This window comes from Dryobates pubescens, chromosome 1 (genome assembly GCF_014839835.1).
Source record: "Dryobates pubescens isolate bDryPub1 chromosome 1, bDryPub1.pri, whole genome shotgun sequence".
Lineage (NCBI taxonomy): Eukaryota > Metazoa > Chordata > Aves > Piciformes > Picidae > Dryobates > Dryobates pubescens.
This window is the reverse complement of record NC_071612.1, coordinates 8,234,458-8,261,347: the sequence shown is the minus strand read 5'-3', so window position 1 is coordinate 8,261,347 and position 26,890 is coordinate 8,234,458. Positions and strand designations below refer to the sequence as shown.

General features: G+C 46.9%; 1 protein-coding gene across 1 annotated transcript in view; it reads left to right on the top strand.

The window, feature by feature from the left end:
* Positions 1–8,810: 8,810 nt before the first annotated feature.
* MAGI1 (membrane associated guanylate kinase, WW and PDZ domain containing 1) overlaps positions 8,811–26,890 on the top strand; it is a 369,638-nt gene continuing 351,558 nt past the window's right edge. Inside the window, exon 1 of the mRNA XM_054161149.1 lies at positions 8,811–9,269. Within this exon, the coding sequence (XP_054017124.1) occupies positions 8,984–9,269 (286 nt within the window). The 5' untranslated portion in view covers positions 8,811–8,983. The remainder of the gene's footprint in view (positions 9,270–26,890) is intronic.

Sequence of the window (26,890 nt, the reverse complement as noted above, 5' to 3'; positions counted from 1 at the left end):
CCTCCAAGCAGTCCCTTACCTGGGGAGGAGATAGTGGCTGTTCGCTGGGTATCCCAGAATCAAGATGGGATTAGTTTTGAGTATCCTGTATCTTCCTACTTCTGATCAAAGCCTCACTTCATAGAGGTGAGGGTTGCTCCATGAGCAGCTAAGGAGCTTGGTGGAAATTAATGCCATCAAGCCCTGGTAGCAGGAGGAGTTTGACTCAAACCTGACTGAAACTCACTGCAGGCATTGGCTCACAACACCATCGGCCCACGGCCCTGTTGTGCTGGGTCCTGTGTATGTTTTATGGACAGCCCTAAGCTCACAGCTGGAGGATGCAATGAGATAAGAAGCCCATGTGGCAGACAAACTGATCAGCCCACTGCCCTGCTGAATACAAAACAAGGAAGGAAACTTGTAAATACACCGAGGAGGCCGGCATGTGCCGCAAGGATGGGCTGGCAGTTGTACAAGCCCTAGTACTGCTGCTTGCTCCTTGGTCTGCTCATCTGCCACCCAACTGGAGTTTATTTGTTAACACTTCTTCCCAAAGCTGGCTCCCAGCAGAGCCACTGCTGCGCTGGCTTTCATCTCTGCGCCGCAACGCCAGGCTGGAGCAGGAGCGAGCATACGGCCTGGGATTCCCAGCTCCAGGATCTGGCCTGTCATACCTTTGTGATGATGCTGGGAAAATGCAGAGCAAACAATGCTGGAGGATAACCGAGCCCACATGCTCTGCTAGAGCGGTTCCCATGATGTCTGCTCAGCCCCCGATTACTTTAGCCCACAGGAGGAGCTGGCAGATCAGGCAGCGAGACGTGCTAATTCGGGCTGCGGTTCATGCGAAAGGATGACGAGACAGTCTGGGAGACAATGTGAGCTAATATTAGGACACCAGGCAGGGAGTCAGGAATCCTAATCCCAACTGCCACTGACCTACTCCCAGGCCCTGAATCTCTCTTTGGAGCTGCTTGGAGAAAAGCAGCATCTCCCTTTATGTTTGGCTGGGTTAGCCCTGGGAGCTGTTTATCCCAGCCAAGGCTTCTGGCTGCTCTTACATATAAATAGTAAGGATGATCATAGACTTTTTATAGGGGGTATGGCATTGCAGGAGCAGTGCCTCATATCTGAGATGCTGCTTTTGTTGGACCAAGCCCATACATGCAGCGGATGCCACTTCAGCATAAACATACACTTGCAGGACTAGCAAGCAGTCAGTTGATCAGGGATGTTTCTGTGAAGATACAGAGTCAGACACCACCATGAATTCTTCTGCCTCAGTGCTTCAAAAAGCAAACCAGGGTTTGTATATCTTCCAAATCACTGAGTGATATCTTGTGGTGTGTTAATTGGCTCTGCTTCTGAGAACACTGATGTGTGTGCTCAGCCTTACACATGTGGCTTGTCTGATGCCTGTAATTTACTCTCACGAGCAAAAAGAAGCCAGGCCCCAGATGGCTGCAGGATCAGGGCTGTGCTGTGTCTTGCTGCCTTGTCTGTTGTGGCTTTCACCAGAATTACAGTTATGACCCAGAGAGGGAACTCCCAGCTACTCCTCACTGCTGAAGGGAGACCATATTGATACTGCTCCAAATCCTTGGCTTGTCCCATCATTGTGCCTTCTGGCTAATTTTTTATTCATTTAGTTGTGTTGAGGCTACTTGGGCAAACTTCTTGTAAGGATGAAATAAACTCTTGCTTATAGCCATCTTCTCCTGTTCAGAGTTTCTATGAGAGGGGACAAAAAAAAAGTGATTTCTGCTATTTATTCTGTGTACAGAATTGCTATGGATATTCTCTGGCTCAGTTCTTTGCTTTTAAGAAGAGTCCTGGATACTGGAGCTGATGGACAAGATGCTGCACGAATTCCATCCCATGTGCCACATCATTTTGGGAAGCTGGGCCTTTGTGGCTGGTTTTATTTTCAAACCAAATCATGAGATTGATACCTTTAATTAGCTGCACTCAAGCTATTTGAATCAGGGTGTGCTACGGAGAGACTTGAGTTATTCACAGCTTTTTTTACCATGTTTGAGACATCAGACTCAAACACACATCCATCACAAGGGACTATCAATGTACTCAACATCCACCATCTTTGAAAGGTTCATACTCTGCCTCCTTATGGTGTCTTTCTTGATTTAGCTGTCTCCTGCTAGTTTTCAGGAGTTTTAGAGGGAATGAGCAGCATGGTTTATATGTTGAAGATACATTGAGAAAATAGAGAGGAGATACAGAGCATGGGATGCAGAGGTAGTACTGAGTAGGAAGTTGGAAAGTCAGTGAATTAGCCTCAGAAGAGCTGGTTTGAGGATGTGATGAGGCTCTCTGTGTATCTGCACAGGAAAGTAGAAGGGTAATAAAGGAGGAGAGAATGAGATTCTTCAGATCTGCAGTGAGTTTGGGTGACTATTGGTGCCTTGGGCAGTTGTGTTGAGTTTTTACACCACAAATCAGAGGTAAACTCTTTTTTAGCTGCAGAAGAAGAAAGGGGGAGGCTTATCAGCTGAGACAGATGAATTGGGATAGCTTATCTTTGCAGGGCAGAGCTATTGTCTGCTGAAAAGGCTCTGGTAACCCATGTGGAGCTATTAAAATAGCAAAAGGAAAATTCCTAGGGAAGAATGTGTCTTAATATCTACCAGACTAGGAGAAAGAATTTGCTCCTTCTGTGACTAAATTATAGTCAAGAAAGACAAGAAAAGTGAAGACTTTTTTATTTCTTCCCCCCCCACTTCTTTCTGGAACTAGCTGGAAATTTTCCCCTGTGTTGCAGACCTCCCCTCACCTAAAATCTGCCTGAAATGGATAAAAGTTGAAAGAAGTGGCAGCCTCAGGTTCCCTTGCAAAATCAATCTGATCCTTGCTGTCACCAACAGGCTGTGCCCTCTCCCCTCTGCTCCCGACTTCTCAAGAGCTTTCTAAGGCTGAGAGCAGCCTGGCTCCCTCTTTGCCAACAAGCCTCACCCACAGCAATCATTCCTTTGAACAGCAAGGGCTTCTGCAGGGAAGACATGCCTGAAAGAGACTAATAAATGCAGGAGCACAAATGCTAATGAAACGTAATGAGATCTACAATTTTTAATTGCACAGGACTTTTTTTAGTATCTTCCTTCCTGTAATGACTTTTGGATTTGTGCTATCTCTAAGGACACCCCAAGGCCAGTACCTGCTGCCAGGTGGTCACTCTGTGTCCTTGTGCTTCTACCCAGTAAGTTCAACACCATCCCAATCTACCCATCCTGTTGTTTGTTGTTTAAGCCATAGGATATGACAGATCATGTTTTATGGAGGCATTAATTTATGCTGTTGGTGACTTTAAACACTCAAGAAGTATATTAATGGCCCTCTAAAAAATACCCCAGAGTGTCTTAATATGGTTATGAGATCGATCTTCAGCATTACATTCTACTGTGTGTGATACTGTCGAAATAAATTGTAGTGGAAGGTGACACAGGGGATTCCAGCAAGAGGTGGGTGAGTTGTCTTTCTTCTCAGGTGATCACAGATTCATTGTGAGCAAGCCATGGGATGGGGCTCTGTCCACCCTACTGCAGGAGGCTGGACAAGGTGTGGTCTTTGGTGGGGCTTGCTGGCCCAGCTCTGTGAATGATCATAGGCAGCAGCTATTCATGCTGGTTGACCCATGGCTCTAGGCAGAGCTGCTTGTGTCTGGACACTTGGGAGGTTTCCTCACAAATACAGGGTTCAGTTGGCATCTGGAGGTGAATCATCAGTTGAAACATTTGCCAGAGCCAGGGCTCAAAGCAGCCTCCTCCTTGCCACCAGACAGTGTTACCAGCTTGTCAAGAAACTCTGGATGCCACACAGAAAATTCTCCAACAAAAGGCAGGTGGGATTATTATGAAAAACAACTCTGGTTTGGGAAACACAGCAACACATGGATTTCTAACTGACAGGTGCAGGTAGCATGAGGGTACCAACAGGAAACCTCAATGTCTGAGAGGCTGGACCTCATTTAGAATCATAGAATCAACCAGGTTGGAAGAGACCTCCAAGATCATCCAGTCCAACCTATCACCCAGCCCTATCCAATCAACTACACCATGCACTAAGTGCCTCATCCAGTCTTTTCTTGAAGATCTCCAAGGATGGTGACTCTACCACCTCCCTGGACAGCCCATTCCAATGGCAAATCACTCTCTCTGTAAAGAACTTCTTCCTAATATCCAGCCTAAACCTCCCCTGGCACAACTTGAGACTGTGTCCCCTCGTTCTGTTGCTGGTTGCCTGGGAGAACGACCCCCACTTGGCTACAACGTCCCTTCAGGTAGTTGTAGACAGCAATAAGGTCTCCCCCTGAGCTTCCTCTTCTCCAGGCTAAACACTCCCAGCTCCCTCAGCCTCTCCTGATAGGGCTCCTCATCATTTAAAGTCATTCTCTCCCAAGATCAACATACTCAGGCCTTCCAAGCCTCAAGCCCTGTGATGTCAATGTATTGAGAGTTTGGGGTTTAGCTGGAAATCAAGAATAAATTCTGATATATTAAACAATCTCTACTTTTGCTTGTAGCCTTAATCAGTATAATCTTTTTTTTTCCCTTTTTTTTTACACTCTGGTGGGAGCATATGGCTCTGAACTCTCATCTCATAAACCCACAACATTCTCAGTGACTAGACATGGCTTTCATCCCACAACAAGAGAAACTGTGGTTTTCACTAGTTTTTGTATGAAATCTGAGAGAATGATTTGATGCTTAGGTGAGATTTGACCCATTTTAAAATCCAGGACACAGTATGAAATTTCAGAGATGCTTATGAGACCAAGGCCATGGGTCAATATCCTATTTGAAGGAACCATTTAGCTGTTGTGTGTTTGTAGCAGGCCCCAGTGCATGCAGAGCACCTTTCTGATGGAGGAAGAAAAGTATCAACCCACTCATCTCAACAGTTTAGAGGCTGCTGGCAGATGAGCCACCAAACCATGGCGGCTGCAAACCAAAGAACAAGAAAATTGGGCTCTGCTTAAAGCTTTGAGCCAGACTGAATTGGGTTTTGAAGTGCTGTGACAGGCTGTGAGCTGCTGAAGAGTGTATGATCCTGTGTGAGGTGAAGCGAGGCTGGACCAGCAGCTGGAGGTGAGACAGAACAGCTGCAACCACCCTTGCTCAGATGAGGGATGTGCCTAAGCTTTTCTCTGCCCCGTGTTAATGTTCAACTGTTCCCCAAGCACCCTGAGAAGCTTTGCTAATTAATGTTTATAAAGTGCTTAGAGACCCTTGCAAAAAGGAGAGTGTTGTTATCAGAAGTGCAATTGTTAGGAGATGAAGATGGTGTGTTAATCATTAAATCAGTTCCCTGCAAATGCAGGACCACTGTCCCTTGGGAGAGAGGCTGAGCTGTGCAGCTGGAATGCAAAGACAGGTTTTTGTGTTGTAATGACCTGATTATCTATTGGGCTGGTGCCAGGGACTCTCCTGGGCAGGAGTAGCCCTGACACAGGTCATGGGCTCAGCACTGTTGGTGGCTGACCAAGGGCTTCCTCTATTAAGGTGGCTGGAGTAACTATGACCTGAGATCATCTTGTTGCAGCAGTAAGGTGCTGGACAGTAACGAGCCTGGGAATGAGGACAATGAACGATCTTGGCTACATCTAAACTGTTCCAAGTGATGCCAGCTTCTAGGATCTAGGGATATCCTGATTAATTGCTTGACCAACTGCTCTTTACTGGATGCAACTGGGAGATAAAAAAATAGTAGAAAGTCGGTCATGGAGCAAAACTGCAGGGAAAGTCTTAAAATAAGAAAGTTCTGGCTGAGGTCTGTGGGTTTTGTTAATTACCAGCAAGAACAATTTGGGGAACACAGTGGCCCAGACATGAGCACGGCATTAGGATTATGATGGGAACAGCTCACTCTTCCCTTAGGGTTGCAATACTTGTAAGCAAACAGAAGGTTAACCCTCAGAAGTCTGTCATCTCTTAAATTTCACTGGCAAAATTGTTTTTCTAAAGGGTGTTTGTCAGAATGTTTTTCCATGAGACATGAGTAGTTTTGTAAGATGTGCTCAGGGCAGCCACAGCTCATGTGATGCTCACGTGGATCCCAGATGAATTTTAGCTTAGCTGGGCTGTCACATAACACATCCTGCAAAATGATGGTGATGAAAATACGTCACACCCAGCTCTCAGCTGTGAACAAGAGTCTCATTGCGCTGTGAGCTCATACGTGTGACACTGCTATCAGCTGCCGTGCAGATGAGACACAAACCCTTCCCTGCCAGCCACGCTGCTGCTGCTCAGGGATCGTGGGCCTCCTGAGCATGTATTGCCTGGGAGATTTAGCCTGATCATTGACCCAGTTTTTACTGGTCCAGGTACAGTAAAGATCATTTGTCATCCTAAAAGTGGAAAAACTGGGCAGCCAGTTGCAGAGCCAAAGGAAGCAGGTATTAAGGCAATTCCTGCTGCTCAAACATAGCACAGCACAGCTGTGTGTGAGAATTAAGTATTAAAGTTCCACATGGAAAAAAAACTTCTTAGATTGAAGTAAAAAAAGGCTAGGCACAGCAGGGAGTTCAAAATTCATGAATCTCCTTCTGCATGTGCCCTTCATACCCAGGGAGGCAGGCACTGTCCTGCTCCTTGGAAGGGGCTCAGGCACTTAGTCCAACTTTCTGAACACTAGCAGTCCCATCTGCTTCTCACAGAGACCTGGAGAGAGGTGCCTGAGGCACCGGGGATGGAGCCGGCTCACTGCTGTGCTGTGTCACATTGGACAAAGCCTTTGGTTCCCCTGCCTGGAGGTGGCTGTGTCACTCAGGCCAGAGACAGAGCAGAGCCTGCAGTGATGGGGGGGTTTATGAAACAGCCATATGAGAGATCATAGAACGGTTTGGGTTGGAAAGGACCTTTGAAGGTCCTCTAATCCAATCCCCTTGCAGCAAGCAGGGACATCTTCAACCAGAACAGCTTGCTCAGAGCCCCAGTCCAACATGAACTTGAATGGTTCCAGGTGTATCTACCACCTGTCTGGACAACCTGCTCCAGTGTCTCACTACCCTCATCATGAAAAACTTCTTCCATATAACCAGGTTAAGACTCCCTTCTTCTAGGTTAAAGCCATCACCCCTTATCCTGTTAAACAGCCCACATCTTTCTAACAGACCCCTGAAAAGCTGCAATAAAATCTCCCCAGCGCCTTATATTCTCCAGGTCAAACAACCCCAACTCTCCCAGCCTGTCCTCACAGCAGAGTGGTTGCAGCCCTCAGATAATTTTTGTGGCCCTTCTCTGGACCATCCTTAACAGATCTATGTATATGTTGTGCTGAGGACTCCAGAATTTAACTGTCTTGGCCAGGGGGAAAGGAGAGATGGGGATGCAGGATGTGAAGCAAGGACAGGTTAACTTATTTCGTCCGGGACAGACGTAAGGGACCCTTGTTGGAGGTCTGCAAGCTAAGCTTGGCTGATCAGCTCGGCCAGCACCTGAGGCCGCTGGGCTGAGCTCCATCCCCAGCTATCGTGCACTGGCTCCCCAAGCCTGCCGGCTCTCCTGCATCGCCGATCATTTCAGTACATGCATGGCTTGAGAGATGTGAGATGAGAGAGCAACAGAGGCAGCAGGGAAAGTCTGCAGGCTGTACCGGCAGCACGGACGTTTGGGCAGCAGAGACAGCAGGAGCAGGCTCTTTGTTTCCCTGTGTCACTTCTCAGTCCCGATTAGCAGCAAAATAGGGCACACACACATCTGACAAGTGAATTCCTTGCTGGAAGGGGTTCGGTCATGCATAAGACTGCTCAAAATGAGGCCTAGCTTTCAGGTTTGGAAGCATGGAGCATGACCTGGAAGGGACAGCTGGTACGTGCATGCAGACTTCTTTTCCCCGTTTGAGTTTTGCACCAGTTCAGAGTAACTTTGCACAGTTGTGGTCAAGGGCAAACAAACGACTGCATGTCTGTTTCCCCAGCAGACAGACTTCATTATAGGTCAGCCCAGCTCGTAAACAATTACAGGAAGAATATAAAGCATGAGAACATTATTAACATTACAAATTCAAGCACTCAATCAGAACATGAAGAAATAGGGGTAAGAGCACGGCTCTACCTCAGCCTTGTGCAAACCGTTTCAATGATAGGCTTGCGCAAGCTTTTCCTCAGGACTTGTACTTCATCGTGTCCTCTCCTGTAACAACCTCCTGGAAAGCACAGGTGAGCAGTCTGTAACTTGGAAAATCCTCGAAATGCCCCCGGGGAAAGCAAAGAATTACCCTGAAACATGAGCATCTCCTGGGGCTCAGCTTCTGGAAGAGCTCTCAGCACAGCCCTGCGCTCCCCGGCCCCTTGCTGGGACATGAATTATTTCACCCAACCTCCGCCTGGCCTCCATCGGCATCGACTTTTTCCCTTTGGAAAAGTTGTCCCTGGGTGCGGGGCGCTCGGAACCAGAGCAGGGCTGCCAGTGGAGGGGGAGGAAAAGGAGCCCGAGATCGGCCAGGGACTCGCACATGGGGCGCACGGGAGGCCGTGCACTACCGCACCGCGCCGTGCCGGGGGCGGGGAGGCGGGCGGGGGCCGGGCCGGGCCGGGCCGGGGCGGGGTGTGCGAGGGCGCCTGCGCCGGCGGCGCGGAGCGAAGCGCGGCGGAGCGGGACGGACCCAAGTGTAACAAAACAAACGGGGCTTTGTATCGCCTTAAAGGCGCCGCCTCCGCGCTCCGAGCAGCGCTCCGAGGAGAGGGGCAGCGGGACAAGGAGCGGCGCGGGGGGGCGAGGGCCAGCCGGATTTGTGTTCTGGGCTTTTTTTTTTTTGCTTTAATTTTTAATTTTTTTTTTCTTTCTTTTTTACTAGTAACACGGAGGGGAAGGCGGGAGGTGGGTGCGTTTCCTCCGCGGGCGCGGAGCCATGCGGCCCGGACGCGGTGCCGGTGGCGATGGCTTGAGGGTCCGTCGGCGAGTCGGTCTATGAAGCGGCGGGTCGGCGCCCCCTGCGCACCTGCTTACCGCGCTTCCGCGGGCGCGGAGGGCCGCGCAGCACTATGTCGCGCGTCGTCCAGAAGAAGAACCACTGGGCCAGCCGAGTGCGGCAGTGCTCCCTTACCCGCGGGCCAGGCGGGCAGCTGGGCTTCGTCCTGCTCGGAGGCGCGGAGCACGGCGAATTCCCTTACGCGGGCGCGGTGGTGGGAGACGGTGAAGCGGCGCTGAGCGAGGGGGAGCTGCTGCTGGAGGTGCAGGGGGTCCGCGTCTCGGGGCTGCCGCGCTACGACGTGCTGGAAGTGATCCGGAGCTGCAAGGACCCCATCGTGGTGAAAGCCGTCCGACAAGGTGCGAGGCCGGGCCGGGCGCGGGGCTGCGGAGGGTCGGGGCGGGGGAGTCCCGCCGCGCGCTGCCCTTGGAGGTTGTGAAGGGGCCCTGCCGGTGGTGCTGGGGGGCCGAGGGCGAGTGCGGTGCGGAAGGGAGAGGCGAACGTTCGGCTCATCACGGGTACCCCAGAGCAGTCCCACAGGTTTGCATACGCTCGTGTGCGCACCTTTACCGGGCGCACTTTGGCACCGCCACCTTATAGTCCTGACTCGGGACCCCGCTCGCAGTTTTCCAGCCTGCGTTAAGCACAGCGAGGAATTGCGTGAGACTTTCTCTGAGGCACCCGCCGAGCCCCCAGCGCTCCCGGCAGGAGCACCCATGGGCCGTAGGGAGGGAGCCCAGTGAACGGGGTGACCCGTGAAGCGGCAAAGGCAGACCCACAGATGGGGGAATGTGGGAGAAATTCTCCAGCAGCTGAGCATCCTTTGGAGCAGCCGCGCTGCTGCGCGTTGACTAGAGGCTTGTTCAAAAAGTGCAGCATGTGATTGCCGGCTGCCCGCCTTGGGAAGGAGGAAGCTCCTACCCTCCTACTAGGGCACCTCCGACTCCAAGTCAGCGCGGGGTTACTTCCCCCCCCGGATTTACCCTGAGTGAGGGCGCATCCGTGCTCCCAGCCCTGCAGTGCACAGGTGAAGGCATGCACAGGTAGATCTCCCTCTTGGCTAGGGAAATGCATAGGAAGAGCCCTCCCATGGGGATTAAAAAAAAACCCCAACACACTTCACATCCGTGTGCGCACAACAGTCGCTCAACAGGTTGGTGTAACAGGCCTGGATAATGGGCTTGTAATTTCCAGGGCAGGACTTGAATTTCGTTCCAGGAAACTGTTGGTGTTGCTTCAGCCGCTGAGCTTGGTTTGATGAGCAGGACTGCAGGTGGGCACCTGGAGGGGTGCAGCATGGAGGAGCACCCCAGATCAGCTCCAAGTGGAGGAACTGCCCAAGAGATTCCTCAGGGGAAAGTTTATTTGTCATCCAGACACACGTCTGGATGCATCTCAAAGTTGGGGATTTTGCTCTGGCTGCTGGTGCAAGAAGCATTTTTTTCTGTGCTTGGTTCAAACCAGCTGGTCACTGCAGACAAAATTTCGGGCCAGCTGGCAGGAACGTCACCTGAAGTCTTGTCTCTAGCCCCACTGATGTGCAGAGCTGAAGGGCTGCAGGCACTTGTCTCACAGCCATCATTCAAACCTCTCTTGCTGGAGCAGATCGCAGCAAAGGGGTGTTGGGGAGGAGCTGAGCCATGGCTGAGCACTCCCCCTCAGTCACCTGCTCCCCGTTTCTGGGGAAATGTCAGCTCAAAACTGCCCCGGAGCTGTTGTATCAAAGCACAGTTACTTGTTAGTAATTTCTAAGGGCCAGTAGAGATATTCCAGGAAACTGTCAAACTCCTAACAAAATCAGTTTCTCTTGAATAAATGTGTGTTTTCCCTGCTGCGTTGTTTTGGCTTCACTAGGAAACAGGGAGGGAAACTGAGCTGCTGGTTTCCCAGCCCAGGCAGGAGGGGGAGAAAAGCATGAAGAGAAGTATGAGGAAATTAGGCAGGTTCTTTTTTGCTCCCTGATTGTTTTAGCAGAAGTGCTAAAATGCAGCTTACGGTATTGGTGGATGAAGGAAGGTGGTAAAAACCCAAACCTCTCCCAAACAAGAAATTTCTGATTAAACTTCTGGTTATTTTGGAAATCCTAGTTTATTTAAATGGAAAAGCATCATGGGAATGTACCAGAAATGATAGAATTTAGTGGTAAATGTGTCTCAGCTCCAGGAAATGGTCAGAAGAAGGGGCAGAAAGCTGAGTTTTAGCATATTGGCTGGGTTTACCTGGAGAAAAAGGTTCAAAGCTCTGCAAGGGAGTCAGAGCAGGTACTTGAACCTTGGACTGTCCTTACCCTGAAAGGAGAACCAAGCCCCTGGTTTTACTGTGGGGTTATATTTTCCTTCCTCCCTGCCCCACCTTTGCATCAAAAAAAAAAATTCAAATGTTTCATTGTTCCATCAGACAGGAATGTAGAACAGAAATACATACATTTTTGTGGTCTCTCAGCGATAGCCTGGCATCCCTGTGCTGCTTTGCACAGAGCAGGGATCTCCCTGGTGGATCCAGATCATAAGTATAGAAAAGGAGAGTGTTTTAATTAAAATAGCTTACTTCTACATTGATTAAAAATCTCCTTGTGAGGCTGGAAACTGTCACGCAACAGGAACAGGCAGTGTGAAAATGGTAAACCCTTTCAGAAACTATAATTCTTCTACTTTTCCCAGTTCTTGCGCCTAATGGGCTGGTGCTGAAATGCTAGGGCAGCGTTAGCCTGGAAGTGTATACATTTTATTGCCTTGTCTATTTTGTGTGACATTTACAAGGCTGGAAAAACAGGAAATTTACTATAAATAAGTCCGTCATCTGCAAGCATGAGCAGAGAAAATAACTGTTCTGACCTTGCACTTCGAAGACAAGACTAGGATGTGAAACATAGGTGGAATAGGCTGTGCATGGGCTTTGTCATTAAACTGGGGTTTATAGACTTACAGGTCCACATGCAGTGGTTTTTTCTTGCTTTTGTGAGTTGTAAGTTTGAACAGGTTCCCACAAAGTACGAAAAGGGGAACCTCTATGAATTCTCTTAATTGGAATAAAAGTATTTAATACTGCTCATACGGGATTCCTTGGTCATTCCCTTGCCCTGTGTGAGGGAGTGAGGGAAGCTGAAGAGCTTAAGCAAAACTTTCCTTTCCTTTGCCCCACGTGCACCCTTTTTTTAGCCTTAAGTTTGAGAAAGAAATATACCCCTAGAGCAGCCTGAGTTTTGGGAAGAGGGAGGAAGAATCTGCTACCATGTATCTTAGTAACTTTCAGAACTGTCAAATGTGTGAAAAAACCCTCAGTTAACATGTAATGCTTTTATGACTGACTGTTTCCATCTTACATCTGTGCCTAAATTCTGATGAAATTGGCAATTAACTCCCTTGGAGTTAATAAATGCATTTTTATTATTACTTGGTCTGAGAGTATGAAGTTAATAGATTGAATTATAGAAGCAATGGTCGCATATTCTTGTATGAAGCTGGCATTGCCTGAACACACTGACTTTTTTTCCCAGTTGTATCTTGATTATTGTGGCTTCCTTGGATACACTTCACAGTTTTCAAAATAGCTGACTTGGATACATCAGCAATATATTGCTCCCTTAAACAAATCAATAGTAAGATCAGGCACACCCTTTCTTCTTGGGTATCTCCATTAACAGAAGCTAGCATGACAGAACAAAAGTTTATCATGATGTTCTTCACAAGCAAAGGTTTAAGGCTGTGTCTGTAAAAATCACTGTATTTTGTTTATGGCAAGATGTCTGGGATTTCTTTCTTGCTCAGTGAGAGATGGGCTCATTCAGAGAGATTTTGGATTGCAGCTTCTTATGCTTTTTTAGTCCTTGGTTAGATGACCCCTGCCAAATCATATCAGGCCAGTTACTTGATGTGGGATACTGTCAAAGTTAATATATTTAGAATAGAATAGAATTAACCAGGTTGGAAGAGACCCTTGAGATCATTGAGTCCAACCTATCATCCAACACTATCTAATCAACTAAACCATGGCACCAAGCACCCCATCCAGTCTCTTCCTAAACACTTCCAGTGATAGTGACTCTACCATCTCCCTGGGCAGCACATTCCAATGGCCAATCACTCTTTCTGTGAAGAACTTCTTCCTAACATCCAGCCTAAACCTCCCCTGGTGCAGCTTGAGACTGTGTCCTCTTGTTCTGGTGCTGGTTGCCTGGGAGAAGGGACCTGGCTACAACCTTTTGCCTTTTTTTTGTTGTTTCAGTTTTGTGTTCAGTGATTTCCTAAAAACTCTCAGGATCCAGTGCCCCAAATTACCAATTGTTCTGAAACCAGGAGGTGTTGAGATCAGTTTTGTGGTACTTTGTGGGTGAGATGATTCCACAGTAGAGAGAAGTTGTGTGTGGGGGGGGGTTCACTAGCCCCACAGAGGGCAAACAGGAGCAGGCGTGATCCCGAGCAGAAACCATCACTGTTTACCCAGTGCTATCAGCTGCATTTGTTTCTTTTCAAACATTAACTTGACCCTGAGATAAATTCTGAAACATGGTGCTGTGACTCAGTGCTTCAATGTCAGGCTGGCATTTGCCTGTATGAGGTGATCATGAAATGTTGAAATCAGTTTTGTGTACGAGTTTGAACGAAACCAGCTTCTTTCCAAAAGTTGGCATGACCTGCTGTTAGGACCTTTTCCTTTTGTTTTCCTGACACAGCTCGTGAGACAACTGCTGTCATGGATGTTTTGGTTTTGTAGAGCATTGAAAACAAACCAAACCCAAACCAAACCCCACAAAAGCTGATGCATCCATAAATGTTTGTGTGTGCAGTAGTTTGGCAAACCCTGGGAAGCAAAGCATCACTTTGTTCATGGGTGACACTGAACATCCCACGCTAAGTAGGTTATGCTGGTGCCTGGCATTGCAGAGCCCGAAAGCGAGCACTGATGCGTGTGTGCTGCCCTGAGATGTAGCAGAGCTTGTGCTTGGTTTGATGTGTGGGCAGCTGCCTCTCTTGGGCCAGCAAAGGGAAAAGCTGTTTAGAGAGTGAGCTATTGCTTATTCTGGGAGTTTGCTTCTGCAGCGTCACGCATGAGCTCCGAAAAGTGTTTTCCTTTAGTCTTTGTGCAGCTGAGTGCCAGTCACTTGCATGGTGAATTCTCTAAGTCTTTTTTTCCATTTGACCCAAATTCTTTTAGAACCCAAGTGGATTTGAAGTGGAGCAAAAGATTTGCCATCCAAAAGCTTGGAAGACATCCATGTGCCTTAAATTTGTAAGGACTGGTTTTGACACAGACCTGCTGGGATGAGCATTGTACAGGGCTAGTCACTACTGAAACAGGCAGAATCTCTTCTTTTTTTGCATCACTTCTAATATATTTTGCTACAAGTCAATGATCTTTCTTTAAAGTAGTTTAGTAATTGTGCAATGTGTATGTCTCTGTATTAAAATACTGCTGCAAGGAAGACCTTATCTTTGCTGTGCCTGAATTAACAGTGTGGCACTCGTCAGGATTTAGGAGTTGATCCCACTTGTGGCAAACTGCTCATCCATCCTCTCCAGTGCCTTGAGTTAGCACCCCAGAGATGGATGTTAGAGCCAAAGTGCCACATCTTTGCCCTTATAAATATTTTCAGGAATTAATATGATCCTTTTAATGGCATGAAATGGGATTATGTTTTCCACAGAAAGGTTAATCTTTCCACCCATTGAAATGGGACTCCAGGCTTTCTCTTTATGGCCACTCAGATCACAGAGCAATTAAATCACAATTAGAGTCTAATTATGAGCAGTCATTCAACATCATTGCAAAATAAGATGTTAACACCATCCTGTGTGTTGTGTCAGTTTGTTTTTAAAGACCAAGTTGCAAGTCCCGTGTGAGTGAATGGTTGACCTGCTATTGTGAGATTTAAGGTTCATCTTCCCTGTAGCTTTTTAGAAATTGAAGAGACTGTAACAGGTTTGAAAGCCAAAACATCAACAGCTCATTGCATTCTCCTGTTTGGGACTCTTGTTTTCCTCTGGTTGTGGCTGGGATCATTCATTCATGGATCTCTTCTGACTGTTTCTCTATCTCTTTATCTGATGCCTGAGAGACTCCTTTGACACGCACATTTACCCAAGGGCAGCTGCATTAAGGCATAAAGATCTTCTGAGCAGCACTTCTGTGGCTGTGCAAAACTGATGACTTGGGCCAGTATGTCCATCATTTGTTATATTTCAGCATCAGTTTGAAGGTAATGTGGAAACCGAGAAGATGCTGCTGGCTTGAGGGATTTTTCTGTCACATTAACAAGGTCTGAGCTGTGGGCAAGGATAGGATCCTTGAGGCCTCTGTTGAGGTTTTTGTTTGGAATAATTGGCCAAGTTTGGGTTTTGCATTCCCTGACTGTAGTCCAGACACAAGCTATTCTTGCTAGGTATTTCAGGTGTTTGTTTTGGGTTTATACTTCTCTGAGCTTGACTGGAACTTGTAAATCAGGACACACAGGTTTTGATCTTTGTGTGACATAAATTTCTCGGTGAAATTTCTGATTCTGTATGAGCAACTGCTGTCAATTTATAGGGAGAATATGAAGAATTGAGGCAAGGTTTTAACTGAAGACAGGGGTCCTTACTGTGAGAAGTTGGTGGCACTTGGAGGCGGTGGTATGCAGACCTCTTCATCCCATCTGAGCTCCTTCCACCTCTGTCTCAATTCCTGAGGCAGCAAAATCTGGGATTTTCCAGGCCCATAGTTCTGCAGAGTTTTTCTGTAGCTCAGCTATGGAAAAACTACCCCCCCCCCCCCCCCCCCCCCGCCTTTTAGAAGCTGAGTATTAAGTGACCTTTTTGCACCAAGGGCACAGAGATGGGTCATCCCCCCTGTGATCTATGAAGATCTTATCCGGTCCTGTTACCCTGTCACCGGAGGCGCTGCTTGCAGGACAGAGAGAGCAGCAGCTTTTCGATGTGACTGACAGTGCTGCTGAGCGTGCAAGACCAGCTCCTGCAGAAACATCATTTTCACTGCTATCATCATTTTCTCTTTCTCTTGACACTTGATATTCTGTTTTCTCACTTTATGTTTTGATCTTGTGCAACTTGCTCTGGCTTAGCCATTGCAGGGGCTGTCAAGGTGAGGCACAGAGCCCCTGCTGGAGCTGGCAGCCTGGAGGGGTCCACATAGTCAGTGCATCTGATGGCTTAAGTTTGGGGTTACCTGCAGGGATCTGGTGTTGGGAAACAAACACAAGCCTGGGCTATCAGCCAGAGTTTGTTTTCTACAGATCTGATAAGGGAGCTGTGGAAGAGGCTGCCTGTTTCCAGAGCAGCTTGGCAGCTTTTTACATGGGGCTGGTATGTTGGCGGATTTGGACTTCTTTCTCTCTTTATTTTTCTTTTGTACTTTTAACTTCTAGGCCAAATAGGTGGGCCAGCATCCTTCTTGGCCCTGCAGGAGCAGCATGGCTCAGGGTAGCTGGGATATTTTTATTGAGTTCCACCCTTCAGTTTCCATAGGTCAGCCAGTCCATCCATCCTCCCATTTTAAATGGTTTCCAGAGCTATTACGCTGCTATGTCTGGAACGATGGCCCCGCACTCTCTGCTTGTCCCCAGTCCTGACTTTGGCATAGTTTGTGCTGAACTGTTTTGTGTTAGTGATATTATGATTTTAATTTTTTTTTTTCAGTTGCCCCTATTAGACCTTGGAGGTGCAAAGTGTTTTTTTCTTCAGGTCCTGATGTTTTGGGTTACGTTTTTACCGATTTGGCCTTTGAGTAAGAACAGTTCCTGTTTTCATGTTTGGGAGGGCTTGTGTCATCGTTTGAATGAAAGATAAGGTAAAAATATTTACTGGATTTCGTTGACTGTCCCCTATTAGACTAAACAATAGCACTTACTACACGGTGTGAAAATAATGCAAAGTGCCCTGTCTTCATAATGGAACAGGGGAAAAAAAACCCCAACAAACAAAGCCTTTGGGATGACTTGCAAAGTGGAACAGATGCCCTTACAATTGCAAGGCATTTGAATAAGGAATCAGTCTTGCATGGTTTGCTAATCCTTGACTAAAGAGTTCATTGTCTTGGATTATACATCTGTAATTTGGGAGCCCTGAAGTCAGTGCCTCAGTACAATTAGGTTGGGGAGAGACCGACTTTTCTTTCTTCATATCCTTAATCACAGTGGCATGTTTTTTAAGGGGAAAACCTCAGCTCTGGGGTTTTCATTTAGTTATTAACAAAAAGCCTTTGAGAAAAGAGAAGCTGCCTAGAATCCAGCCACTCCCTCAACACAAACAAAGCTGTGCAGATATAGTGTACTTTCAAAAAAACCCCACCAAAAACAAACCAACACCAACCCCCTGCCAAAAAAACAACACCAACAAAACCCTTTGATGTTCAACTTCTCTTATTCCAGTGGTGCAGGTCCTGTGCTAAGTGGGTGTTAGTCCAAACTGATGACAGACACAGATGTCTCAGATTTTTTTTGGATGCATGAGAGAGGGAGAGAGAGAGAGAGAGAGAGGGAAATGTTACCTCCCAAACAGGCTCAACTGGGCAGGTGAAGACCTGGGCTGCAGAGTCACTGTGAAAATACTCTTAAAAATAGCAAGGAACATACCTTTCCTGAAGGTGTGTAAAACTCCAAATTAGTAATTTAAGTGGCAAAGATACAGGAGGGTGCCCCTGGGGCTTGGACCTGCAGAGGAACAAGTCACTGGAGCTTTCTGGGAAGATGAGGATGGCTGTGGGAGGGAGATGGGCAGTGGAAGCTACATGAAAGATACCAAAAGCATCAGGTTGAGGAAAGCTTTCCAGCTGTCCACTACTGGATGTCCTGGTTTTCATGCACAAATACCCCCAAGTTCTTCTGCACAGGGCTGCTCTCAATCCCTTCGTCCCTCAGCTTGTATTGGCGCTGGGGATTGTTGTCTCCAAGCTGAGCGTCCCCTTCACAGTGCTGGCACTGCTGCATGGGGAAGGTGTTGCAGGACAGGACAGCTGATGGAGCTTTGGCAGCCACTTGTCCAGCCCAGGCTTTCTTTGTCTGTCATAAGGGTGATAAAGGGATTAAGTCTGGTGCAAAATAGAGAGTCATGTCCTTCTCTTTTCCCTGGTATGCATTTTTCCTTACACAATAAAGTGTCTAATATAGAATATCTTAATGTGCACTGACTGTGGTTGAGAGGTGCAGCAGCAGCCTGTCAGCATGAGCACATCCAGAGGCTCTGCTGGGTTTGCAGAGGGACACTCTGAGGATCATGGTTTGTTGTTCTTCAAAGAAAATCAAGAAGTTGTTTGTTTGTTGGGAGGGGATATTTTTTTCCTGCTGTTGTTAGGTTGTCTTCTGCCCATTCCCCAGCAAACACTGTGGATTTGTTTTATGTGCAAATACCAGACTTGCTTAGCAATGGTATATAGTGTTTTGCTAACCTTTGTATAGTCTGTGTGCACTGTGGAGTCCTCTCTGTCACCTGCTATCTGCTGCTATTATTCAGACTGTTTCCAGATGGAGATCTGAGCTGGCAAATACATTTCTACATCAACCATAGCCGTGTTACCCTGGTTTCTTTTTCATTCCTTTTTTTTCTTCCTTTTAATGAAGAATTATGGACATGCTGAGATTGTTGACCTTATTTGACATGGAGATATTTTTGTCTCAACTTAACTGTAGTTTATATAAATCCTTCATGTTGCAGGAAGCTTTGTTAAGTACAGATGGAGTGAGGCAATTAAACCTCCAATAACTGCCTCTCTCTGGATTTCTGCAGGAGGCACAGAACTGCTCTGGGAAAAGTTCAGACAGGGTGTTGAAGACATCAGGGCTATGCCGGTCCAAGGGTTAGCTGCTTGGAGAGGTTATGTGTAGGGGAAAGGGCTTTTAATGAGCACCAAGCCTGAGAGGAGGAGATTGTGAAAATATTGTGTGTCACCTGTCAAAATTGTTTGAGTTCTTGGGTGAGGCTCCTGGAACATGTGACTGGTATGGCTATGCACACATGTGTATGTCTGTATGTGGGTATATATATACGTGTGCTTCTTGCACGTTAGCATTCAGAGCGTCAAATGCTGCTTGCAGAATCTCCTCCTCTTTTTTCTTTCCTCCTCTTTTTTTTTCCCATCCCCATGCCTTTTTTACTGGAAATTAACCCTGAGACTGTCAAACAGCCAATACCATAGATTTCACCAAATTTGTGTTGGCACAGCTATGTTTAGTTGTTTAGGCGGGTTGGATTGGTTGATGGGTTGGATGTGATGATCTCGAAGGTCTCCTCCAACCTCGTCTCCTCCAACCTCGTCTCCTCCAACCTCGTCTCCTCCAACCTCGTCTCCTCCAACCTCGTCTCCTCCAACCTCGTCTCCTCCAACCTCGTCTCCTCCAACCTCGTCTCCTCCAACCTCGTCTCCTCCAACCTCGTCTCCTCCAACCTCGTCTCCTCCAACCTCGTCTCCTCCAACCTCGTCTCCTCCAACCTCGTCTCCTCCAACCTCGTCTCCTCCAACCTCGTCTCCTCCAACCTCGTCTCCTCCTCGTCCCACCACCACTATGGCTGAGAAGGGTTCCCATGCCCATTGCTTGACCACGAGATTCGTGGGCAGCCTCTGATCCTGTACCCATATTTAAATTCACTTCTGTGGCATGCCTGTGGTGAAATGGTTTCAGTGGTACTTGTCCTGTAAATCATCTGCACAAACACGTTGGGTTTGAAAGATGTCTGCCTCTTGAGGCCTCTCATACTTTCTAATGGGATTTAGCAATATGGCTGCTGAAGATGTGGATGCCCTTTTCCTGACAAATGCTGGGGCAGCTGCCACCTGGACCTTTGGCTGGTCCCTGTGAATCATTTTGAGAGTGCAGGAGGGAAAACTAGAGCACACCTATAAACATAATCTCGGAAATGTGCCCAGTTTCACTGTGCATGCAGGTGTCTGGCATTCTGAAGGCAATCAAGTGGCATTTAACTCCCTCATTCCAGAGGCAGGTGGCAGTTACACTTTAACAGAAGGTCATTCCGTTGTGAGGGTGGGAGAAGTGGTGAATACTTAGGTGTGTGATGGTAATCTTTCAAGCCTGATCAAGTTTGAGGCTCCCTTGTGCCACGCAGTGCATGAAACAGAGTTGTCTCTACCTGGATGCTGTGCAGGAGAGGGAAAGTGAGGACTAAAAAGACCCCAGGTGATGTTTGGAGAGCGGGAGCCAAGCACAAAGGCTGTATGGCTCGGTTGAGATGCTTGTGGCAAGGCTGTGGACCCATAAATCTCAACTGTGGGGCTCTGCTTCCTCTCAGATCTACATTAAAGCATGTGAAATGGCCAAACTGCTCCACTGGGGACAACTCCCTTCTGCATGGCCAGACTATCCTGCTCAGGTCGAGGTTTGCCATGACAGTGTTTCCATTTCAAATAGAACCTCCTCCCTACATATATATATTTATCCCCCCTCCCCCCCCCGCTGTGTGCTTGTGAAGTGTGTGAAAAACTGAGTTTTCTCTGCGAAAGAGACTATCCAAGGTGTCTTTCCCTTTATTTTTGTTTGCTGTTGCCAATTTTCCAGTTGCATTAGCTGATACTGGAAATACAGAGCAGTTTTTCCAGGAGCTAAACATTACTTTTTAAAAAAAATGTTTGGTTTTTTTATCTTGGTCACATTGCAGACTGGTAAGCACTTAGTGTCTATATTTGGACCTGCTGAAGTTGTTAGACACTAGAAAAATGCCCAGGAAAAATGGGGGGTGATTAAATTGAAGCATGTGCTAACATAGCACATCACAGAGGACTTTTTCCGTCTGTTGGGATATAAAAGATGCTATAACCAGTGCTGAGGCTTGCCTGAACCAGTGTGGAAATTGCTGTCTGCCTACAAGCTGGGCAAGTTGTCGCAACCCCAGAGAGCTCATTGACGTTAAAAGGTTGCAGTGGATTAACCAAAATCTATTTCAAATTGATTTAATGTAGCTGGTACATAACTTAGCCTGGTCATCCGTGCCCTGCAGTGGGAGTGCTGGCACCAAGTGGGTGGGTTGGCATTGCTGTAACAGTGCTGCCTGCTCTCCCCTGAGGATGCTGGGGAAGTAAGGAAACCATGGCTCCCAAACTGGCTTATCATTGTTAGCTTTTATTTTCAGTGCTCTTCTCTCACTCAGCACAACGTTGGCTGCGGCAGCATCTGCCCGGATGGGATCTTGCCCCTGGCTGGGAGAACAAGAATTTTTCCACAGTGCAATTGAGTTGGCAGGAGAGGTTACATCATCTGCTGGCTGGAGCCTGGTTCAGGAGGTGCTGGGCACAGTATTTTGTTGCTTGATTTCTGACAAGGAGTGTTTCTGCTGCCTGCAGGACCTCCTGCTCTCCAGGTCCAGGAATGTGTGTTCATCAGGCAGATCAAAAACTTCCCTTTAAAGATTTTAGGGACTTTTTAGCCATCTTACAGACTTCAAGTGAAACTCTTCTGTATTGATTGTAGTTGGAGGAACAAAAGTCACACAGCTGAGTTTTTGCTGCTGTTCTGCTCGTATTGCTCTGTTTATAAACTGCAGGCATCTTCTGTGGTCTGGGTCTGGCAGAGTCCTCTTCTCACTGAGCTTCTGCCTGAGCAAAGCCTTCCCCGTAGTGTCTCCAGCTTATAAAACTTCATCAAGGCCTCTAAAGGACAGACCTTTCATGCATGTGGATACAGCAGCAGCACTGCTGAATGCTGATAGCTGTCTGAACCTCTGTCAGGGAGAATGGGGAATATTTACTGCATATTTATTTTCCTCTAAATCCCTATTGTAGAAGAGACCTCAGCATTGTTATGCATTACAGTGGATCATGTTTGGATGACTTCAGGCCATAAAAACATTGTTTCTAGCTCAATGTTAGCAAAAAGATGCTCTCAAACTCAGCTCTCTTTCAGCTGGTAGTTCACCCTGATGCCATATAATATCCAGGTAAGCTTTAAATTGTGGCATTTGCAGAAAATATATCTGAAGCTTCCCCTTCTTGGAGGTAAATGAGCAATATTCACACTCCTTAGCATCTGCTCACCAAAGCTGCCTGAAACCAAGTGAAAGAATGCAGGATGGTATTTGCATTGTTTCCCCCTCCTCTCAGCTCTGTATTTCCTCTTCAGTGGTCAAATCAAATGGCAGTGACATTTCAGAGTCTTCCTGAATGGCAAAATGAGAAATATTCCTTTTCTAAGGAGCCTGCAAGAGGTAGCTTAAACATTGCGTGCAGCCATTCCAGGAGGAAGTTGTTTCACTTGTCCAGATCTCTTTTGCTGCAGTACCTCTATTGAAAATGACAAATTGCTTAGAGCAGTTTCCATGTTAGTCTTTTTGAAAAATCAGTTTCTTTCTACCCAGAGCACGTGGAAGGCATTTCTGCACTTGCCTGACTCTTTCTCTGTCCTAAGGCTCACACTCGACAGCTTTGGACTTCACGTTGTTTTCACACTCAGCTGCTTGGGTTTGTTCTCACATCCAGTTCTGGGCCCCTCCGTTTAGGGAAGATGTTGACTTGCTGGAACGTGTCCAGAGAAGGGCAACAAAGTTGGTGAGGGGTTTGGAACACAAGCCCTATGAAGAGAGGCTGAGGGAGCTGGGTTGATTAGCCTGGAGAAATGGAGGCTCAGGGGAGACCTTATTGCTCTCTACAACTACCTGAAGGGAGGTTGGAGACAGGTGGGCACTGGTCTCTTCTCCCAGGTAACCAGCACCAGAACAAGAGGACACAGTCTCAGGCTGCACCAGGGGAGGTTCAGACTGGATATTAGGAAGAAATTCTACACAGGGAGAGTGATTGCCCATTGGAATGGGCTGCCTGGGGAGGTGGTGGAGTCACCATCATTGGGGGTGTTCAGGAGGAGACTTGATGGGGTGCTTGGTGCCATGGGTTAGTTGATTAGGTGGTGTTGGATGACGGGTTGGACGCGATGATCTTGGAGGTCTCTTCCAACCTGGTTTATTCTATTCTATTGAATGGGAATTTTCACTCTCCCACACCTTGCCTTAGCTTAGACAAAAAGTCAAATATTTCCCTGATTCAGACTTTGGGGACCATGGAGAGAGCAGAGGAGGAACAGTCTAAGGTCTCTGCCTTTCAGAAATGGTATTCAGAGTGTTCCAAAATCCATAATTTAAGCTGGAAAGTCCGTCCACAGCCAGGTTGTCATAGCATCCTTTGAAAGAGTCCAGCACTGAGGCAGTGTTAATGCTTCACAAAATGGCAAAACATCTTTTGCTGAAACGCTTTCAGTTACTTCTCTGTAGCTGTCACTTTAGCAGCAGGATGTACATGGGCAGGTACCAGCTTCAGAGTCATGCCGCTGGCTGTATCTGCTGTAGAAGCAAACTTTGTTCAACTGAAAAGCTGGGTGGTTTGGAAGAGAAGTGGGTCTCCTTAGCAATGCCCAGTAAGTGGCATGTGCTGAAAATTAGGTGGAAATTCTATTCCTGGAAGCTTAACAGGCCAAGATGAAGCGCTCTCTGATTTCACAGAAAGAGCTGCGAGTTTCCCTTCACCACCGGAGTGAGTTGCACCAGTGTATTAATTTACAGAGCTGCTTTTTGGTGGCCCTCCCGAAGCTCCCCTGGCTGGAGACAGGTCCTTTGCTGGCCCACGAGCAGAAGATTGTGAAACCGAGGGCACAAACTGTTCCCTTTCTGGCTGGATGGTGCTTTGCCCTAAACGGCATAGGATGAAAAGAAATCAGCATTGCCCTATTGCTCTGCTTGAGACGACCCTGTTGCTCAAGAGGGATGATTACTGAGTTAGACAGCAGTCAGGAGGGGATCTGAGGACAATCCAGATGCTTTTTCTGTATCTTGAAGGCATGTCACATCCTGGCACTTCTATTTTTACCTCTCCTCTTGTAATACTTTTTTCTTTTCGCTTTCATCTGCTGTGATCCCTTCATTTTTTGGCAGGTTTGGGCTGATGTGATAGCATGACTTTTTATTGTAGCTATTCTTTTGTTGCCTCTTAGGGTTTCGTTACAGTGTTGTTGTTTTCTCTAACATGGTACTTAAAAAGGAAAATAAAGAAGTAACAGTTACAAATCGTCTGAGTGCTGGCTTTGTTTTTCTTCTCAAGAGTGCTTGCAGAAATTGACAGTGTTGCTGTTTCCTTCGGTGTAGGATGTGTCTCGCCAGATTCAGGTGAGCTGTCTGCTCAGCTGCTTTCCTGTTGCAAGTACTGGTTAATATAATCTGTTGGAGATGATAGCATTAGAAACCGGCACCTACTGGTAAGAGTAGCTCGTCCCTGTGAGAGTGTCCTGGTCTCTTGGAGGCAGAGGGCAGTTTCTGTCTGGAAGCATGGAGGCTTTATACACAGTGTTTATGGTGTTTGCTGCCTTTTGTGGAATATCAGATGCTGCCTTTGGCTATTCTTGTTCTGTGATGAAACGTCTGATCCGTTTCTGAACCCTGCAGAGCTCCCTGATATCCAGCATAACATATTTTTTTAATGGATGTTAAACCTGCCTTGCTGGCTGTTGCACCTCTGGCTAGTAAAATCAGTGCACCCCAAACACCCTGCAGATACCTATTACAGAGCCAGCTTCTTTATTTATGTAACAAAGCAAGAGCTTTAGTCCCTTTCCTCTTGCGATGTATCTGGGTTGCTTTCTGCTTGTCCAACAGCTGGCATCATCACAGGCAGGCCTGAGTTTCTGTTCTGTTCCCACAGTTTCATGCCTGTGGTTGATAATTAACCTGTTTCTTCTATAATGGTGCCATATTTGCTCTGAAGGACACTTCCCCCCCCCTCCCCCCCTTTGCTGATCTCCAATTGCAATCCAGATTAAACAAAGTCTCTTCCCAGCAAAACATTGGAGTTAGCACACCTCCAGTGGGATATTAACTAATAAAACTCTGCTACTTGTATGGAGGGAAGCAACCTTGATGCATTTGGTTTATTTAATAATTTAGATGGAATGTGCTGCCCAGGGAGGTGGTGGAGTCACCATCCCTGGAGGTGTTCAAGAGGGGATTGGACGTGGCACTTGGTGCCATGGTTTAGTAGTCATGAGGTCTTTTGGTGACAGGTTGGACTTGATGATCTTTGAGGTCTCTTCCAACCTTATTGATTCTGTGATTCTAAGTCAAGACAATGCACCATAACATAGGAGTAAATGCATTTAAAATGCAAGCTGAGCACATGGGGGTGCAGGTGCTCAGCAGCATTTGCCATAATTGGCATATCATGGAATGGTAGAAATTGGAAGGGACCTCCACAGATCACTGAGTTAAGTCAGCAAGACTTTTTTATTTTAGAGGGGTCTGATTTTTATTTTTAGAGACTAGAGACCCAGATTCTGGGTGGGGCTGTGCAAGCTGAGAGGGCAGACAGAGTCTCCCAGCCTTGGTGTTTGGAAGAGGCTCTGTCCCTCTCTGCTCATTGCCCTTGCTGGGGTTGTGGCAGCAGTGGCTTTCATGGGGCAAGTGATGCTGGGGTGCCTGGCTGGGAATGGGGTGCTCAGAGCTCCTAGTGGATGTTTAGAAGGTCAAATCTAAGGGCAGTAAAAGCAACATCCTCCTATGGACCATTTCTGGGGGTGGGGGTGGTTAGGACTGAGTCAGAGGGTTTAGTCCCTCTGTGAACATGCCAGACATATGCTTGTTCCTGAGTTTGGGTATGGCAAAGCACACAGCATTAAAATTAATGAGCTCTCACGCAATTTTAACTGGAATAAAAACTGTTGCAAAACTTAGGTGCTGAATAATACCAAAGTCTACTTTCCTGAGGAAAGATGGTTGTTTTGTGGAGCTGCTGGGGCTTAGCTCCTGCACTTCTCCCCTTTCAAAGATGCCAAAACATGATTTATCTTCTCTTCCCCAAACCTGCTTTCAGCCTTACAAAAGCAATGATTATCATCACTGTCGTGCAGCTTGAGTTACTGCCTTTCCCCTTCTAGAGCCATGTAAGCAAGTGTAAATCTGTACATTATACCAATTTATGTTTGGTGGGATTTGTCCTGACATGTCCAAAACTTTTGACTCTTGATTCACTGTATGAACAAGTTCTTTAATATGGAGCCCTGGGGACAAGACCAAATTTAAAAGCAGGAAGGCATGGACTGTACACCTGTGGTCTGTAACTAAACTAGCTGAAGGAGTTTCAATTTTGCTCTGCATTTCATCTCCTAATGGCAGTTGGAGCTTCTGGCCTGAGCCTTGCCTTGGCAGAGACAGAAACTGTCTGGTGTGGGCTGAGGGTGGTGCCCAAGGTCTCAATGGGAAGAAACATAGCAGCAATTCCTCAGCTGCTCGCAGGGCAATATTGTCTTGCTTTTCTCATGCCTACTTCTATTTAGGTCAGCCTGGCCTTTGGAATTAAGATGCATACACCTATCACCTGAAATTCTTGCTGTGCTTTTGGGTTGTATTATTATTTCAGTGACTCCCTTTTACTCTGTCTGGTGTGCATTTCTTCATTCAGGAGCAAGGTGGTGTTAAGTGTAAAGTGTAAAACCTCCATTAACTTGCTCAAGTGACAGCAGCGTGCTCCTGCTAATTCTGAAACACCTTGGCTCCAGAGTTTGCTACATTGGCTTTAGGAGATTCAAAGCTTGCTTTTTTTTCCCCCAGCAGATGAAAGAAAGGCTTTGCTGTAAAATCCTTTTCCTTACTAATCTGGCTTTTCTTCAAGGAGTGTGAAGTTAGATGCAAACTAGCCCAGAACTTTTGCTGTGCTTCGTAAACCTGCAGAGGATAAGTTGGGCGTTCACGTGGATAACCGTGTTATCTAAATGAAGCAAGAAATCATGCTGCAGTTGCTTGATAGAGCAAGTTCTGTCATTTGGGACTGAGTTTTTCCAAAGAGCCTCATTTCTAATTCTAGATAATGAGATTATTTTGTTCTTTTAAGTATGCACTGAGCCTGTTGGAATCAGTAGCTGGAAAGGGCCAAATTTTAAATGCTTTCTAAAAGATATGCTTTTCCTATGGAGGATGTTTTATAGATATATACACACACACACACACAGAGTAGAAATTCATCACTACAGGTTCAGGGATCCCTGTACAACTGGAGACATTTAGGGAAGAAA